The sequence below is a fragment of the Mercenaria mercenaria genome, chromosome 15 (genome assembly GCF_021730395.1).
Source record: "Mercenaria mercenaria strain notata chromosome 15, MADL_Memer_1, whole genome shotgun sequence".
NCBI lineage: Eukaryota > Metazoa > Mollusca > Bivalvia > Venerida > Veneridae > Mercenaria > Mercenaria mercenaria.
The window spans coordinates 13,333,947-13,354,284 of NC_069375.1; the positions used below are offsets into that span (position 1 = coordinate 13,333,947).

General features: G+C 33.4%; 1 protein-coding gene across 1 annotated transcript in view; it reads left to right on the forward strand.

The window, feature by feature from the left end:
- The first annotated feature begins 654 nt into the window (after nucleotides 1–654).
- LOC123547073 (folylpolyglutamate synthase, mitochondrial-like) overlaps nucleotides 655–20,338 on the forward strand; it is a 28,363-nt gene continuing 8,679 nt past the window's right edge. The window contains exons 1-10 of the mRNA XM_053524062.1: nucleotides 655–810; nucleotides 2,736–2,753; nucleotides 9,963–10,094; nucleotides 11,185–11,303; nucleotides 13,210–13,324; nucleotides 15,456–15,595; nucleotides 16,781–16,883; nucleotides 18,073–18,205; nucleotides 18,662–18,778; nucleotides 19,589–19,686. Of these exons, the coding sequence (XP_053380037.1) occupies nucleotides 757–810; nucleotides 2,736–2,753; nucleotides 9,963–10,094; nucleotides 11,185–11,303; nucleotides 13,210–13,324; nucleotides 15,456–15,595; nucleotides 16,781–16,883; nucleotides 18,073–18,205; nucleotides 18,662–18,778; nucleotides 19,589–19,686 (1,029 nt within the window). The 5' untranslated portion in view covers nucleotides 655–756. The remainder of the gene's footprint in view (nucleotides 811–2,735; nucleotides 2,754–9,962; nucleotides 10,095–11,184; nucleotides 11,304–13,209; nucleotides 13,325–15,455; nucleotides 15,596–16,780; nucleotides 16,884–18,072; nucleotides 18,206–18,661; nucleotides 18,779–19,588; nucleotides 19,687–20,338) is intronic.

Below are 20,338 nucleotides of genomic sequence, written 5' to 3' on the forward strand. Positions count from 1 at the left end.
AAAGGAATTTCTCTTGGGGGTTGTCTTAGTTGTTTGGGTTTCATATCTGCAATAAAAGAGATACTTTCATGGTCAGCAGTGGCTGGAAGAGTACAATCTTGGTTAATGAGGGTATAATTTGAAGTCAGGAAAAGGTCTAAGGTGTTTTCTCCTCTGGTGGGTTCAGAAACCATCTGGGTAAGGTTGAAATCTGAAATAAGATCTAAGAAATCAAAAGGACAGACAGACAGACAGACAGACGGACAGGCAGCTAGATAGCTAGATAAAAAGATAGCTAGATAGATAGATAGATGCCTGGTGATATGCCAGGGATCGACACTCTATGCATAGCGTAATGCTATACATATACTGTGCCTGAAAGGGCGGAATTAAACACTGACTGACTGCATGTTCTACTCACGTTATTAAACATGTACATAATGACTTTATCTGGTAAAACGAAGAAATTCTTCAGTATTTACTAAGTGTTATACACAAAGTAAGCCTAAAAAATAATATGTTTCAAAGTCACTTTGGGCAAAGCTCATTTCTAAGTTATGCGGTCCAATCATGCGGAAAAATGAAGGTATGTGAGACCATTTCATTCGAAAATACGGAAATGGTAGCTTTCGTCTTAAAATCTATAAATACCATTATGTCACGTGAGAACGGCCACTTGCTCTTGGCATGAAACGAAAGCACGTTGAAAGACCGTGATCAACGAAATTAATAAAAATCACGGATTTTATGTACTTTTGTATACATTGAAATAGTGCAATGGTTCGCACAGTTACATCAGCGGTTGTCAAGGGTGACAGCTCAAAATATGAGGTATTTTTACATTTACAGTTATGTAAACAAAGAATAATTATTCGTACTCAGTCGGTTTCGTACCAGTGGTACGAGCGGTATTTAACAGTATAACTTTGCTGAATCGTATGTAACTGTATTACTTTGTATCAACAATATTTTTCTGTTGGCTCTGTTTAAATTATAAATAGTCGATGATGTGTTTGCTGTACAATGTTTTGAAATAAAATGTTTAGTAAAAGACGTAGCTTACAGTAGAGTTAGACTGTTAGAGTGTCTGGAATAAATAAAATAACAAATTATTTTAAAATAGTGTTTGTATCTGAGGGTGATCACTGATACAGATTTATTGAAATACAAGACACTTACAGGCATAGCCTTACGCATTCAGCTGATCCAGATGGCTTTGTGATCTGATATTTTATAATTGCCATCCCTCTTAACCTGTGATGGGACAGCTACCGTCAAAGTTACCAGGCTGATTATCCTAAACAACCTGTTATTTGGACGACTACAGGCCCATATGCGTACATGTGTACTTTTCAAAAACTTTGAATTTGATAGAGCATGAAAGAATCCGCATCAATTACAAAACACTTTAAACTAAAGTTTAATTCTTGGCATACCGTATTATCACCAGCATGGTTTTCAAAAGAAAAGATCCAGTTTAACCCAACTAATTATGCATGTAACTGACTGTCACAAACAGCATGATTTAAAAGAAATTTTCTGAGGGTAGGAGCCTATTTATAACTGGCCCTGTTATGAAGTGGACAAAAACCTGCTATGGTATAATTGATATAAATGGATTAAGAACTTCCGCAACAACCAGCTTCAATCCATTCCATAAACCTAAACGGTACTAGCTCAGAGCCTGTACTTGTTACTTCTGGAGTTCTACAGGGGTCTGTCCTTAGGCCCTTGATCTTCCTTTCATAAATAATCTCCCGCAGCATATCCATTCTAAAATTTGTCTACATGTATGTATTTGCAACTGACACTACAATATTATGTCCTGTCACTTACCTTTGTCAGACAATCAACTACCCTCCAAAATGACTTTGAAAATATTACAAATGTGGGACTTGGACTGGAGTATGGAAATCAGTCCCTCCAAGTGTCTGGTTATTTATGTCACAAGAAGGAAACTTCCGATATTCCCTCACAGTACTGCCTGCATGGATGTTTCCAACGATCTCTCGCACGCCCACATAAATAGGTCAGATTGAGAAGCTAATCAAAACTAGGTTCCCTTCACAGGAATATAAAGGTCAACTAAAAACCCCTTTAGTCCATGGAATACCAGACCCTTGTCAGACAACAGTGGAATATAGCTCCCAATACACAGAAATTCATGTAGTAAGCTGTTCAAAGAGGTACAGCATGTCAGACTTTTTCCAACTTTGGATGAACTTCTTGTGTCACTGAAATGTTATACAGTCTAAAATGGCTCAGGTTAGATCTTTAGGACATTGACTGCCAAAATCTCTCTTATAAATATACAAAGTTACAAATTGCCTGGCTGAATCAATTCAATCAAATACTGAAACTTTGATTTGTAATAAAAAATAATTTAACAAGAAATTGATAGATTTAACATTCATAGCACTTGAGAACCAGTCTTAATATATTAAGTCATTATGACCCTTTAAAATACTAGGTTCATATTTGTTGAAAGTTCACACATTCATTTGCCATCTCCCCACCAGTATGCATAGTGCATGGTTGTACTTTTAAGTAAACTCTTTGTAAATTGTATTGAAAAATGCTGATTTGTGCAAAGGGAGTTAAGACTGCACTAGTTTATTGTTTTGTGTTTTTCTAGAAAATATGAGCAAACTTTTTTTAACTTAAATGCATAATAATTACTATTGCAATATTTTGAAAATGAAACTTAAAATAAAAAAAAGATGCAGCTGATTAATTAAACTTATCTTATTTTCAAGATATATAGAAAGTTGTGGGTAAGTAAAACTCTGAACGCTCATGGGCTCCTTAAAATGTATACTGCAGCTGAGCTGTTGGAAACAGATGTCAAGGTATTGGATCCACAAAATGCCTGGTGACCCAATGTATTTTTTGTATCATTTGATAGATTTGTATATGCTGAATAAGAATTAGTAAATAAGATGACCACAAAGTCCACAGTATAGTATGGGCAGTTCACTAAGTCGGGGTCTATTTTTGGCTGTGGAATGATAAACTTTTAATTCACTGTAATAACTGGATTTCTGTTGGAAGTATCGTTGAAAACTATAATGTAAAAAATGAATAATTCTATAACATTTTGGTCATATAATTTATATTTTCTTTTTCAGTAGACAATACACTTTCAAATGACACCAAAATTATAAATTATGAGCTTACCAGGCATTAATATTTGATACGTTTTATTGTCACATATTTGAGGTCGCGGGAGTGTAATAAAGCCATTACATAAATATGACAATACACTAGTGTAATAAACCTTTGACGTCAGTGTCGTTTAAAATATAGAGATGTTGGTCAAATTAACTTGCTTTTGATTATTTTAAGCTTAAGAAGGAAGATTTTTCAATATTTTGGTAGGAAAAACTAACATGTGATAAAAGGAATATTACATTTGTGACTTTCCAAATTGAATTATTAAACTTGTTGAATAAAATGGATAAAATGCTCGGCAGAGTTGCATTTTATTATTTTATTCAGCTTGTTTAATAAATTCAGTATGAAAAGACACTCGTGTAATATCCTCTAAATAATAGCACTGTTATATTTATACAGAATTTACTTATTTCAAATTTTGTGGACTCCATACATTAAATTTAATAAACATCACAGTCACAGTGCTAACATTAACAAGTTGAATGCAGGAAACACTAAGTATATAATGATGAATCAGTTGTTCATTTTTAGCTTAATTTTCGGAAATTTTTCAGACAATAGATCTGTTGTTGTCACCCGTCATCAGTGTCGGCATCACGTGAGCTGGTTTTCAAGGACTACGAGACTCAGACTAAATGCTTTCAGATTTCAAACATGTTTGTGGCATCACTATATGACCTAAGAGAGCTCCAGCTTTGCTGTGTATTTGTGTAAAATATATATGTGAAAAAGTAACACATTGAAAATTGGACTATGTTTTTTAGTGCATACCTAGTGCGTGCAGGTACGCATTGAGGAAGTTGGATCCATACATGCCTTGATTAATTTTCATATGATGTTAAGTAAATCAAGAACATCCATTATCAGGGTTTTTTCTTCCTGTTTTGGGAACATAGCCTATACCCCCAATATTGGGAATTCTGACGCGTAAATGTTCCAAATTGGGAAATATTTAGTCCCATAGGATACAGTAAGGATGTGTTTTTAAAGTACTTTCTTATACACTTGTTTCACATTGTACAACCTCTTTAGGATACTACCATTACAAAATTGTCCATAATTTGGTCAATGTTTGTTCAATTTTGATGAAATTTTTTTCAGAATGTAGGATTGGGAATTTTTGCACTCATTTTGGGAAAAATACATACTTTTTGGCATTGGGAATATAGCCCAATAACGGCTATAAAAACGGCTGAAAAAAAACCCTGATTATCCAGCCTAGTGAACTATAAATTATGCCTCTTCTTAACTGTAGCAAAGTCAAGTTTCACACAATCATGTCTTTGAAATCATAAAATGACTTAACAGGACAGAGCTAAACAGCTTTTGGTTTTATTTAGTCAAAATGATGCCTCTTTTTAAAATAGAAATTTTGTGTTATTATCGCATGTAAGGAGTTCCCCAGAAGCTAGTATATATGTGAAAGTGTCTCACATAGTTGTGCATGTTGTCACGTCATATGAGACTGCTGTTGTTTATTTTTATAATCAGAATATTTAATATAATAGAGCAAAAAAAATGAAAATAATGAAATAATAATAAGATTATTAAAATCCATAACTGTTTTATCATAGTGTAGTATTGAATATTTCTGTTTTCTGTTACTATTGACCCCAGGTGGACCAGTTTAAACCAGGTGGTTAAAGATTCAAACCTGACATGTTTGAGGTTTATGTTCAAGCTCATCACAACATAACAAACAAATACTCCTTCAGTGTGTAAGGGCTGATTAATGTTTACCATAGTGCCCGTTAAAAAGTTATTTTAAAAAAAACTTTAAAAAACCAAAAACTAAATGGATCATTGTCAAAAATAATTAATAAAATTGCAGATAAAATGAAAGCAAAATCCTGGCTGCAGGAAATCCTATAGGGATCTAAACAGAAGAGTTTGAATTTCTATCCACAAGACACCACATGTCTGATCTTTCTTTAAATAAGATAACCCTTTACATGAAAGTAGATCTTTTATACAGAGGCTTATTGCTTTTATTTTTAAAGATGAGACTTGTGGTGTGTTAAAGATCAGATTTCAGACTACTGTGCTCTGAATTTCAGATAATAATAAATTATGGGACTTTTGCAAAGTATAACGTTTCAAGCAGCATTAATGTTTAACCTTTAGTATTATTGTGAAAATAGTGCGCCTCGGACATATATTCTGTCAATTGCACACTTGTCTGTTTACATTTTAAGAAGTCCAGTGAGTTCTAGGTTAAGCCCTTCAGATTGAGTTATTTCCCTAGAAATGGCTGTTCATCCTTACAATGAGTTACACAGGGAAATAAAGCTGTTTTGTTGGGCATTGTGTTTTTTCTCCAGTTTTGACCTGTAGTCCCCAGACAGAATTGTATCTTTCCAAAATGTAATTGTGTCCAAATTCTAGTGTTAGTACCAAAACATTATAAAAAGGGAGCATTTACTTTTCTTCTATTGTATAGCACTTAATTAAAAACTTACAAGTAATTAGAAAATGTTAATCAGTATAAGTTTACCATATGTCTTTAGCAGAATTGGCTAATTGACTCAGCATAAATTTGCTACATGTTTATAGGTAAATATCTAGTATTTGTTTTGGATAAAGAAGTATAAAATACATTTATTTTTTTAGGTATTTGTTTTGGAGGATACAATTTTGGTCAGAATCTAATTGTCTACAATACTAACTTTCTTGCATTTGACAAGTTTATCTGGCTTATATAGTTGCATGCAGCTTTATTACTGGACTGTTTGAAGAACAGGTAGAACAGTTAGACCCAGACTGTTTGAAGAACAGGTAGAACAGTTGGACTCACCCATTCGTTGGTGAAAGTGTCCTGATTTGGTTAAGTTTTGGTATGTTAGGTGGTATCTCAGTACTCACTTATAAATGGGAATTAATGGATTGAAACTTCACACACTTACTCACTGCGATGAACTGACTTATATTAGGCAGGTTCCATAACTCTATAATTTTGCTTTTTAACAATATTATGCGCCCTTTTTTGGTGAAGTTTTTGAATGTTAGCTGAAACTTCAGTACCCATGAATGGAAATGGATTGAAACTTCACACATTTATACACTGCAATGAACAGAATTGCATTGCACATGTTCCAAACTGTTTTTGATTTTTTTAACAAAATTATGCCCATTTTTCAACTTTTATATTCATTTAATTGACAGATCTGTTGAAAAGTCAAGCATTGCTGTCCTCCAACAGCTCTTGTTTATTTATGGGAAGGGGAGGAGGGGTTGGGTAGGTGGGGTTTTGGGGGAAATCAGTCTTTTTCATGTTGTGTTTTCTTTAGTTTACTGTCATGTGGTCATGGGTTTTGCTTTTATATATTCTGCATATGCTATAATTTTATGTCTTTTATGGCAAAGACCATTTCTACAAGATATGATGGTGAAATGGCCTTCGCCAAAAAGATCATTTTAGATTTAAAACATTATGTACTGGTATGCAACAATATAATATCCTCACAAATAATATTTAATGAGAAGCACCATGAGAAAACCAACACTGTACATTTGCGACCAGCATGAATCCAGACCAGCCTGTACATCTGCACATTCTGGTCAGGATCCATGCTGTTCGCTTTCAAAGCCTATTACAATTAGAGGAACTGTTAGCGAACAGCATGAATCCTGACTAGACTGCTCGGATCTGGATCCTTGCTGGTCGCAAATGGACTATGTTGGTTTTCTCATGGTGTGGCTCATTAATGAGTGGTTTTGCACAAATGATATAACTTTTGTTTTGCCTCAGTATTTCCAGTGATTTTGACAGTAGGATTTCTTTTGCCTATGTAAATAATCCCAGACAATCTAGATTAAATAGCATAAGAATGCTATACGCAAAGAAGGAATTAACCAGTTGAAAATAAGACACAATTGTTAAAGTTTTGTTATGAATTCTTGAATGTGTAGAAATGTATATTTCCCCTTTAAGAAAATTTGTGTCCCTTCAGCTGTAATTTGTTAAAGATACTTAGTCTTATACCATAATTTATAACAAGTTACAGTCATTGTTACAGTGTATTTAAAATGTAACTTGATAGTTTATACATGACTTTTTACCAGTAACCTTGATCTATATAATGACCAGTTGAGGTCAATTAACTTCTGAAACATTTTGCTTTATTACTAAAACTGAAGTCTTAAAATATATTAATTCGTAAATTTTAATGACAAACAGGTGTTAATTATTGAAATGTCTCCTTGAATAAGTCCAGTAATAATTAGATTTCTTGTACTATGGCATCATCTAGGCCAGATACCTAATGATTGGTAGAAAGATGTGATATTTTGAATTTTATGAACTTTGTAAGAGTTTGGATTAATTGGAAATGTGAAGTTACCATTTAATGGTATTAAATATGTGCTATTTTCTCTGTCAATCCATGAGATCCTAGTCTAAATAATATTGATCACCTTGAAAGGAATTGTAAAACCTACAATGAACTTATTGTACAAATACGCATTTTGAATGGCATTTTGAGACATATTGTACTCCTGTTCTGTATATAATAATAATTAAAATTAAACTTTATTTATAGAGGAAGGCACAGTTCCTTGTAGTCCTCTTTCAAACATAGTTAACAATCATTTTACATTATACATATATTCATTTCAAGACATTGTGCTTCAGTTCTACACTTAAATAGCATATTTACTTGTATGTTATCTGGACCTAATCTCTTGCATGCAATATTTCCTATAATAGTTCTTTTAAGTCAACAGCAGGACTAAAGTAAGAGAGCACATTGTTATACTATTTAAAACAGTGTTAAAAAATCAGGAATATAGTTCTCTAAATGAATTAGAATCAACTTTATTACAAGAAAATTTCTGACTCGGTCTGACAGTGGAATCTGTGAAAACAGCTTCTGTCTCAGGTGCAACAAATCTGTAACATTGCAAATTAATAGGTTCAGATACTGGTTGTAACCATTTTAAATATCTTCAAGATGAAGGTAGTTTTTTTTAATTTGTTTTAGATAGTTATCTCATAACATATCAATTTTATGGTCTGTGTATTCTTGAAATATGGAAAAAACTATTCAAGATTTCAAACTTTTTATGCTAATTAGTATTATTACCCTGAGTTTTTATAATAGAAAATACATCCACAATTAAAGTCAAGTCAAATTTTGATACATTTAATACATGTCCAAAATATCAGAAACTGACAACTGAAAAGACATATTCAAAACATACCAAGATTTCTTGAAACAATTTGCTATTAATAATTTCCTTCAGTGTTCTATAGTTACAATGATGCATATGTAGCTTGAAAGTCTTTCATTTAAAGAGAAATTAAGGAAAATCGAAGCAAGTGACTTTTTAACACTGTTTTTTTTTTTAATCTAAAAAAAAAAAGAGAAATGTATGTATCTGCCACTGGAAATACTTACTTTTAACCTGTTACATATCATCAAGGTCATTATTAAGCAGTTCCTAAGAAATGAAATGCTGTGTGAAGAAAATAATTTTTAGGCACTAAATTTTGAGTTAAGAAGTTATTTTTGTGTTTGATGAAATCAAATCCCAACAGATGGGTAAAAAATAAGAACTATACTTTTCATTATTTTATTTTAAAAATTAGAAATTCACAAAATGACAAAGTGTGCAAAAAAAGAAAATCTAGTTAGGGGACCAGAATCCGGACAAGACGAACCTGTTTCTGGACAAATATACTATTAGTAACTGCTTTATTTAGATTGCTTGTCTATGAAGAAAAAAAAGAACACTAATTATGCTTTTCTTGATGATTCCTCACCTGTATTTACAAGACAACTGTAGGTACCAATGGGGTGATGGCATTGCACAATCACAATAGTTTTAACTAGTTGGGGTTTCAAGTGGGAAAGAAAAACAGCATGTTGCATGTGCACCAATAACATGACACATAAAATTTTTGCACAAAATTTATTCTGTATCTATTTAAATTATCAAGAATTTGAGTAAGACAAAATCTGAGATATTGAGAGTTATCATATCTTATAGCCTATCTTGACTTTGAAGCTGTTTTTGAAAGCTGGGTTATCTTTATTGTGGATTGTTTGAAAGATTAATGATAGATAAAATTTGTATTATTTACTTATTTAGATATCAGAATAACTGTAAATATTCGTGAAAATATTGGTCAGGGTACTGGTTAACCACACATAGAAATTAAATACTTTATATTCCTAATTGAAGCCTTAGAGAACTCTGGTGATAGTTTTATGTCACTACCCTGATGCTGAACAAAGTGAAAAGGAGTTAAGAAAATAGATGAATTTGGATGACTTGATATACCATACACCAATAATTATCCCAATTTTGAATATGTATTATATAATTCTTTTTGATTTTTGTTCAGCAAGTGATACAGATTTTGGTTAATTTTGGAAAACCATGTGTGATAAAATCAGTGAGGTGTGGTATTTGTCCATTTGATGTAGGGTCCATTTTAATGGACTTTATTTTTGTGTCTACCCACAAAAATAATTCTCAACAAAAAAGTTCAAATTTATTCTGTTGTTGCAAAAATATATGTCCGCTCTAAGATTTTAAATTATAATCTTTTCAGTAGTTTTTTTTTTGCCTGCTTTTATGGCCGAAATTAAACACCATTCCCTCCTCCAAAAAGTGTTGATCAGAATGTTTTCAAATAGTTGCTAATGCTTTGCTAGATAAAAAATTAAAGGTTTCCTTCTATCACAGTGATACGTTGTTAATTAAAAAGAAGTGCAGACAAGAGAGATAAATTTTGTTGTCAATTTTCAGTTAAAATTTGGGTAAAATACTGGAATTCATTTACTTTGGATGTATCATATCTTTAGGAGGCAGTGAAGAAGTTAAACACCTTGCAGACCAATGCGCAGACCTTGGAGAAAATACGACAAGAAAGGGACAAAAGGGCCCATCTCAACATACCAAGAATGTGGAAATACGCAGAACGGATTGGCATACAGGTTTATGAGTACTTCACTCAGTGTTCCCACTGGCATTTTAAGTTTAATGTTCAGTTCATGTCTGTCTCTGATTCTAGCTGAACTAGAAGAAATACTGTACTGAACAAATAATACCAATACCTGCAATATTGGTTGAACCAGTAGGTATTAAACCAAGGACTTCCATGGAGGGTGCAGAATTAGTTTTCTAAAACACGTGTCACCTGCTACCCTAATGCAGTTTGCTTGGCAATTTTGTGTAAAGCTGTATACACCTTGGAGATTTTCTGACTTTTTAATGTAATGTAATATGTATTGTTTATTCCTTTTTCTTATAAGCTCATCTGACTTTTTGAGAGAAAAAAATGAAGAGTTATTGTCACCACTTGATCGGCTTTGGCATAGATTTTCTCCTAAACTATCAAGGCTATTGCTTTGAAACTTATAACACTTGTTCATCATCAATAGCTGACACTGTACAGCAAGAAACATAACTCCATCCTGCTTTTTGCAAGAGTTATGGCCCCCTTTGGACTTAGAAAATCATATTTCTTGGTTAAGTTTTGTATTTAGGTCAGCTTTTCTACTAAACTATCAAAGCTATTGCTTTAAAACTTGCAACACTTGTTCAACATCAGATGCTAACTCTGTATAGCAAGAAACATAACTACATCCAGCTCTTTGCAAGAATAATGGCCCCTTTTGGACTTAGAAAATGTCATATTTCTTGGTTAAATTTTGCATTTAGGTCAACTTTTCTCCTTAACGGTCAAAGCTATTGCTTTAAAACTCCAGAGCAGTTATTCGCCATTAAAAGCTGACTCTGCACAAGCACCAAAACTCTGCATTGCTTTTTGAAAGAATTATGGCCCCTTTTGGACTTAGAAAATCACAGGTAGGACAATATTTCTATTATACAGAGACAAAAGAATCACATGAGCGTCTGCACCTGCAAGGTGGTACCTCCAACCATGACATTTGAAAACATTTTAAATTTTTTTGGTTAAAAAAGTCTGAAGAATTTGTATATAGATGTTTGCTATATTGGCAGTGAGACTTGAATCCATGAAGCGGTATAACAAAATGTGTTTACAGTTTACCTATGTTACAGGAGAAAGATGTGAACCGCCTCAATGTCATACATGTCAGTGGTACAAAGGGTAAAGGCTCTACATGTGCCTTCTGTGAGAGTTTGTTACGACACCATGGTTACAAAACAGGATTTTTCAGGTAAATTCTGAGACAAACTAATGATCTCTTTAGTTATATTTTGTGTAGTAACTTATTTTATAATGCACAGCCAAATTAGTGGTTAATAAATTTGCGTGTTAGGTTTTATAAATGATTTATAGAACCTCAGATATTCTAAGGGCTGTCATAGTATTTTGCAAAAAAGTTGATATGGCAATATCATGTCATTGTGCTGAATAGACAGTCTTGCATTCAGTCATGGAAACGAACAATTATTGTCTGACAGAATGAAAATTTATCTGGACTACATTTTCACAATTCATTGAAAAAGGTCATGGCGTACATGATACAGATTTAGACTGGCTTCTGAACAATAGCTGGCATATATTATGTATCAAGCTGGCTCCTGAACAATAGCTGGCATATATATGTATCAAGCTGGCTCTTGAACAATAGCTGGCATATATATGTATCAAGACATTCATTAAAGTACTGTTGTCAAAGGAAATGACTCTTCACCAAATTTGGATTGCTAACTGTTTGACATCTGCTGATCAGGTACTTTGCAAAAACTTGTCTGACATGCCAGTTAGTCTGACAACTTTGCAAAGCCTGATAATTTTGTTTGTGTGATAATTTTTTTTGTGTACAAAATTTTACTAAATTTATCAGTCTGTTCAACCTGTTTGAAGAAAATTTTTAAAAACATCATTAAAAATTTAAAAGCTCCCTTGAAATATAATTTTTAGCTCACTGTGCGTCAACAATTTCTAAAAAAATCTTCTTGAAAACCACTGGGCAGAATTACACCAAACTTCACAGGAATGATCCTTGGGTGGCCCCCTTTCAAAATTGTTCAAAGAATTTAATTCCATGCAGAACTCTGGTTGCCATAGCAATCGAAAGGAAAAACTTTAGAAATCTTCTTGTCCAAAACCACATGGCCTAGGGCTTCATCTAGTAGTCCTCTACCAAAATTGTTCATATTATCCCCCTAGGGTCAAATATGGCCCCGCCCCGGGGGTCACATGGTTTATATAGACTTATATAGGGAAAACTTTGAAAATCTTCTTGTACAAAACCACATGGCCTAGGGCTTTAATATTTGGTATTTAGCATCATCTAGCGGTCCTCTACCAAGATTGGTCAAATTATCTCCCTAGGGTCAAATATGGCCCCGCCCGGGGGTCCAAAATTTTACATAGACATAGGAAAAAAGTTTAAAAATCTTCTTGTCTGAAACCACAACACTTAAGACCTTTGATATTTGGTTTGTAGCATTGTCTTATGGTCCTCAACCAAAATTGTTCAAATTGTACCCCTTGGGTGAAAAGAGGCCCTGCCCTGGAGGTCCAAAGTTCTATATAGACTTCTATAGGAAAAAGCTTTAAAAATCTTGTCTGAAACCGTACGACCTAGGCTTTTGATATTTGATATGATGCATTGTCTAGTAGTCCTCTACCAAAATTGTTCAAATTATGCCCCTGGGGTTAAAAGAGGCCCCGCCCTGGGGTCACTTAGTTATTATGTGAGGAAAAATACTTAAAAAATCATCTGATCCTATTTCCAAGACTGTTTAATTATAATTACCTGATGACCCCAAGTAATATGATGTCACTTGACTGTGACCTTGACCTACTGACCTACTTTCTTGTTTTTTAAGATACAAGATACAGCCTTGAAATTTTGATGACATACACAGTTTTGCACACAAATCGTAAAACTGAATTTCATTGACCATGAATGTGACCTACTGACTTTCTTAATATTTTATCATCAGTTTGACATTTGAAACATGTAGCTCATATTACTCAGGTGAGCGATCCTGGGTCATCATGACCCTCTTGTTGATAAATGCTGTAGTTCTGCAGACTAGAAACTGGATACATTGACCATTAGAATGTATCACGTGAAGGTTAATTATATCTTTTTATGTTTTTTACAGTTCACCACATTTGGTTGAAGTAAGAGAAAGATTTTCTGTGAATGGTGTTCCATTGGAGCGGGAGAAGTTTGCTTCATACTTCTGGGAAGTTTACGATAGACTGGATAAGACAAAGGTATGACTTTTGATTTTCATACGCCCGAAGGGACGCAAATGTCATGTCAGTTTGTTTTGTGTCCGCTCTGTAACTGTTGAACTGCTTGAAGGATTTCAAAGAAACTTGGCACAAATGTTTACCACATCGAGACGATATGCAGAGCACATATTTCAGATGGCTTGCTTCAAGGTCAAGGTCACACTTAGGGGTCAAAGCTCATATGACTTTATTTTGTGTGTATATTGCTCTGCATTGCAGTGCTCTTGGTTTTATTTGGCAGATCCCTTTTTTGTTCACTTACGATAATATTTTTAGCTCCCCTGAGCCAAAGGCTCATGGTGAGCTTCTGTGACCGCTCAATGTCCGTCGTGCGTCGTGTGTCTGTCAACATTTTCTAAAAAAATCTTCTTCTTGAAAACGACTGGGCAGAATTACACAGGAATGATCCTTGGGTGGCCCCCTTTCAAAGTTGTTCAAAGAACTGAATTCCATGCAGAACTCTCGTTGCCATGGCAACCAACCAAAAGGAAAATACTTTAAAAATCTTCTTGTCCAAAACCACAGGGCCTAGGGCTTTGATATCTGGTATGTAGCATTATCTAGTGGTCCTCTACCACAATTGTTCAAATTATCCCCCTAGGGTCAAATATGGCCCCGCCCCGGGGGTCACATGGTTTATATAGACTTACATAGGGAAAACTTTGAAAATCTTCTTATCCAGAACCACAGGGCCTAGGGCTTTGATATCTGGTGTGTAGCATCTTCTAGTGGTCCTCTACCAAAATTATTCAAATTATCCCCCTAGAGTCAAATATGGCCCCGCCCCGGGGGTCACATGGTTTATATAGACTTACATAGGGAAAACTTTGAAAATCTTCTTGTACAAAACCACACAGTCTAGGGCTTTGATATTTGGTATATAGCATCATCTAGCGGTCCTCTACCAAGATTGTTCAAATTATTCTCCTAGGGTCAAATATGGCCCTGCCCTGGGGGTCCCAAAATTGTTCAAATTGTACCACTGGGGTGAACAGAGGCCCTGCCCTGGAGGTCCAAAGTTTTATATAGACTTATATAGAAAAAAACTTTAAAAATCTTCTTTTCTGAAACCATATGACCTAGGCTTTTGATATTTAGTATGATGCATTGTCTAGTAGTCCTCTACCAAAATTGTTCAAATTATGCCCCTGGGGTTAAAAGAGGCCCCGCCCTGGGGTCACCTAGCTATTATGTGAGTTATATAGGAAAAAATACTTAAAAAATCATCTGATCCTATTTCCAAGACTGTTTAATTATAATTACCTGATGACCCCAAGTAATATGATGTCACTTGACTGTGACCTTGACCTACTGACCTACTTTTCTGTTTTTTAAGATACAGCCTTGAAATTTTGATGACATACACAGTTTTGGACACAAATCGTAAAACTGAATTTCATTGACCATGAATATGACCTACTGACTTTCTTAATATTTTATCATCAGTTTGACATTTGAAACATGTAGTTCATATTACTCAGGTGAGCGATCCAGGGTCATCATGACCCTCTTGTTAAGTTAATTTTATTTACATGTATATTTCATTTAAAACTCTTTCAACAAAAAGCCTTTGGGGAATATTTGCATTTCTTCAGCATGTATATAAAAGTCAGTTAGGCAATATTTGTTTACAATGTATGTTATTTGCTTTAGCGTGTTTAATTTTACTTTATTAATAAATCTGTTTAAAATTTAATTAAAAAGCTTTTAAAAAACATATTGACCTACTTTGGTTGAACAACCATAATTGCTACTACAGCTGCTGTCGAGTAGTTGATGGTCCTTCCACATGTTATGTGACAGCCAATGTAATCTATACAAAATACTGGTTCCTGTTTTGCTTTGTGCACACCTTAAAGACTGGGAGCAAGCAAACACTGGTGTAACCACACATTGTGGCACGGCTTAGTCAACATACATACTACAATTGCTAAGACTGTCAACCAGCGTAACATTTCTGGGGTGATTTTGAAGGCGGCCTTGTAGAAATATGAGTTAGGAAAATGAGAAATGTGTGATTAAATGGCTGACATGTACATTATGTGTGATAAAAGAAACTTTGAATCAGCAGAAATACAAATGTTATGGTGCTATGTATGATTTATTTCAGGCCGAGCATGAAGACTTGATGCCAAACTATTTTGGTTTCCTGACAGTAATGGCCTTGCACGTATTTCTGCAGGAACAGGTTGATGTGGCTATAATGGAAGTTGGTATAGGAGGACAATATGACTGCACAAACATGGTCAGGTAGACAGTACTGTATCACTCAGATTTATCTGCAGTGATAGTTGCTTAGTTATGTCTTGTGAGCAAATGTTCAGTTTAGCAATTAAAAAATTCATACCAATATTATTCATTTGCAATGTTCCCTTATATTTAATGTTGTTTTAAGGGAGGTAAATGTCTCAAACAATTTATGCATATGTCTTGCAAGAGTTGCTTTTCCAAAAAGTAACTAATTAGCTATTGTTTTGCCTACTTTAATAGGTTCCTGTATATAAAGACCCCTTATGAATTGAAAACAAAGACATCTAGTTTTTCAATTAAGACAATTATTTCCCTAAAAAATTGTAACCTACAAACAGTTTTGTGAAAAGGGCTGTCAAATCGGATATATTGGTTTTCAGAAATATGTGATTGATTATTTGAGTAGATCGTAAATTTATGGACAAAGGCATATATCGGATTAACAAATTCAAGGACAATTTCTCGAAATCAAAAGCACGAAATTGATCATACGACCATCTTTTATTTGGTAAAGGTGTCACGTCTTTTGTCGAAGTAGATACGTCTGAGTGACAATATATTGTTCAAACAAGTTCAGTAAAATGAGGTGAATATTATGAATATCCAAAAGGCTAACAAATCCCAGCTTACAATGATTCAAAAATTGTTGAGTCTATTGATTCTCTACTGGTATATATCAAAGTGTTTGAAGGAAAAACGTCGCTAAGAATCGATCACATCTATGATATTTTCTGGCAAGAGATCATGCGAACATGTGAACTCGGTTGAATTTGTGCCTGATGTACGCTTTAAGTAACAAACCATGTCGTTATCACAGAACAGGGCAATGGTAATCTTTTTGAATCGTCACTAGCGTCTGTTTATCAATTTTGTCAGAGGCTATTGTATGTAAAAAACCAATTAGATAAAACGACCTGTTTTTCAAATCGTCTCGCGGCTTTCAAAAGGTGAAAAAAAATAGTGTTAACTTAGTGCTGTAGAGGTGTTAATGACGATACTGGTACAGTATGTGTTTTAAGGCAGATTGTATAATAAGCTAATTAAATAGAAGGATTTAAACAAAAGTAGCAGAATAAGAATGTTATGTGAAAGGTAGTATGTTGTACTGCTTGACAATTTAGTGTATAAACAAATAACTGTGTAGTGTTGTGAAAAATGGGTATAAATAACTATATTTGTTTTCAGGAATCCTGTGGTATGTGGAGTTACCTCCCTTGGTCTAGATCATACTTCAATACTGGGAACAAGCATTGATAAAATAGCCTGGCATAAAGCTGGAATATTCAAGGTGAGTCAAATTCTCACAGAAAATCAGAAAGCAAACAGAAAATGATGAAAGACATCTTTTGAGGTTTTGGTAAAGGTATCTGAGGTCATTTAAAGAGGAGAAAAGTAGATAGAATTGTTCATGATGTTGTTGAGAAATATATTTTTTAAGTTGCAAGTTCAGTTATAAATGAAGTGAATATTATATTGAAATATCCATAAAAATGGAAATTAACAAATCTAGAGTTACAAAAGAAATCTCAAAAATTATTATGTCTATATTATTATCTACTGGTATAAGATTCTAAAAGTTGTAAAGGAAAAACAGTCGCTAAGAACTCACTGAATCACGTTTTACTTGATATTTATTTGGCAATGATATCTAATCGAAGAATGACGTCATTATTTAGCGTCTGCCACATTTACAGTACCACATGTGAAAAGCATGTCTGTTCAAAAAGACTGCAGAAATGGGGTATTTTTTAATCCCTTCTTTTGCTGTTCTTGCCCTAAATTTTGGTCAAGCTTGTGACTTAAAACACAAAACAATTCCTGTTCATCATGAATGGATTTGTCTGTATCAGGTGAAAGAAAAAGGATTAGATTAATTAATGTCGTAGATTTAGAATCAATCGAACAGTCATTTTTTAGCAGATTGATCAGATAATAAGTATTGAATTAAAGAGATATTAAAAAATATAGCGCAAAAGAGAATTTATTGAAAGGTGAGTCCAGTTGTTGAAATTAGAGTATATATTTGACTGAGTAGGTTTGATGGTTTAATAGCAATAGTTGCAAATTAAAGAACATTTTACTCTAAAACAAGTGTAAAAGTATGAATTCTGGAAGATGAATATAATAAATATAGAAAAAATAATATAATTCAAATCATTATGAAGTGATCAAAATTATACATTTTCGACACACAGCATTGAATCCTTTAGCATAAATCAAAACTGTTGCCCAGAATCCAAAGGCCAAGCATGATTTGACTTGAGCTGCAAGCCATCGTAAGTGTATTACTAACTCAAATAGATCATAGTTTTTTTTTTTTTCAGTCTTAGTCTAGCAACAATGTTTAACTAGATCATGAAGTAACAAACTGGACTATGATAATAAAATCATGTATAATTTTAAAGTAGATATTGAGATTTTGTTTAAAGTCTATTAAACTTGACAAAAGTTAAAAGTTTTTATTTTTTTTATTTCAGGCACCCTTGTCAGTGTGTCCAGATATAAGTACATATAGCAGAGATGTTAAGTTAGGGATAAAGGGGTCAATGCAGGCACTAAATGCTTCCCTAAGTCTTCAGCTCTGTAACACATGGATACAGAAACTTAAAGGTATAGTGAAGCCATGTGTGCATTGACTGAAATTGATGATTGGTGCCAAATTGATTAACATGAAAACGTAATCAGATAGTAATTGTTGAGTATCGTCATGATGAGTCTACTGCCTTAAACTGAATTATGTTGTGCTTTTACGCTGAATTGTCAGAATAACTACTGTAAAATCATTCAGTTTCGTAAGCATGAAATTTCGTGGTTTTGGTCAAAACGGCAATTTCGTGAGGATATGAATTTGTGGATTTCAACTTTTGAACATAAAATGAATGAAAATTTTACTTGTTTGTTGAGATTAAATTCTGTGGATTGACTCAACCACGAAATCCACGAAAATTATTCCCCCACAAATATTAATGATTTCACAGTATCTAATTTTGCTATATGTTGCCTCATTTGCAGAGTTTAGTTTTATTGCATTACCTGATATTACTGTTGCTTTGTTTGGTATTTTAGAAAAACCTTCATTGTGCAAATCAAATGATGATGAAGATAAACAATCAGTGCCTTCAGGAACAATCTGTGATATCAAAATAGCCGAGTCATTCCCACTTACACAGCAACACTTGGCAGGTTAGTTATCATATTTTTTATAGATTTTGTAAAATTTCTGTTTTCACATGTACTGTTTGATTCACCTAGTCTGTAATGGTTTTTTTTCTGAATTGCTGCTTCATTTTGAGAGGTCAAGTTGTAAACTTTACTTCATTCTAAATGTCTCTGAGGATGGTAGTAGAATTGCTCTGATTTTTGCTCTGACTATTAAAAATAGAGGTTGTTTATTGCATTAACCCTGTTTCAGTGTGTCCATGTCCAGCCAATAATTTTATCTTGTTTAGGGCACTGTAGGCTCAAGAACATTTACACATTCTGTAAAAGTACTACTTTGTTGAAGTCACTACTGCTGGTACAAATTGCCATTAGTGTTTGCTTAAATTTGTTGGCGCATTTCATATTCAAATACTGTAAAATAATTTAATTTTGTGAACATGAAATTTCATGGGTTTTGGCCTGCACAGTCATTTAATAGAAATATAATTTTGCAGATTTCAGTATTGAAGATACACTGATTGGGAATTTTTTCTTGTTTCCTTGATTTAATTTTGTAGATTGACACAACAAGGATTCCACAAAAAGTAATTCATGAAATTCAATATTAATGATTTCATAGTATCATGATAAACTGTAAAAATGACAAGTAAATTCAAACAATATTCTTTTTCCAGAACATATGCTAGTAAGACACTTTACTGAAATGTTCAACTCTTCTGAAAATACTGTGTGTATCATTCTATTCGATACAGGGTTGGTTTAGAAAGATTCATTGTTCAATACAATAATTATCCTAGTTTAAACTGAAAGTCTTCTCTGCATCGTTTTCAGGTTTAGAACAATGTCAGTGGCTGGGTAGGAACCAGACAATCAAGGAACCAGGACTTACATTTTATTTGGATGGTGCCCATACTGTAGAAAGTATTCAGGTAAATAATGTCTACATGGCACAGTACTTGTATTTACAAGTGAGTCATTGTGGATTTATTTACATCTTTTACATCGGTTATAGAGGAAGTTCCTACAACTTAAAATACCTAATCACTTGAATATAGACCCAAATTTCTTATTTGAAAATATGAGTTTTTCACTAAGATGTAGGAAGAACAATGAAAGCTATTTTAATCACTGTCACACCTTAGTAAATATTTTGCGTCCATCATCATATTTCAGTAACTGTTGTATATATTTGATTGAAACTTCACACAAGGCTTCCAAGTTCTAAAGCTGTTGCAATAACAAGTTTAGATAACATTTGGTTTAATGTAGATTGTGATCCTTTCCATCTCTGATAGTCGTTTTACATGCAGCTGACTTTATAATTATATTTTATTAAAAGATCACACAAGAGTCCTTCTTATTAAATTCACTAATAATTGACTGATATAACTAAGTTAGAAAAATCGTGGTTGAAATTAATTCAAACTATGGTTAATATTTGAAATTTGGCATTATTGTGATTTTCATGATTTTGAATTCTTTTAGATTTAAAAATCTTGGTTACATAAGTCTTGTTGTGTATTATCAGTTGTTGCATGTAGAAATAGTAAAATACTCAAATTGTTGAGCACACTGTCTTAC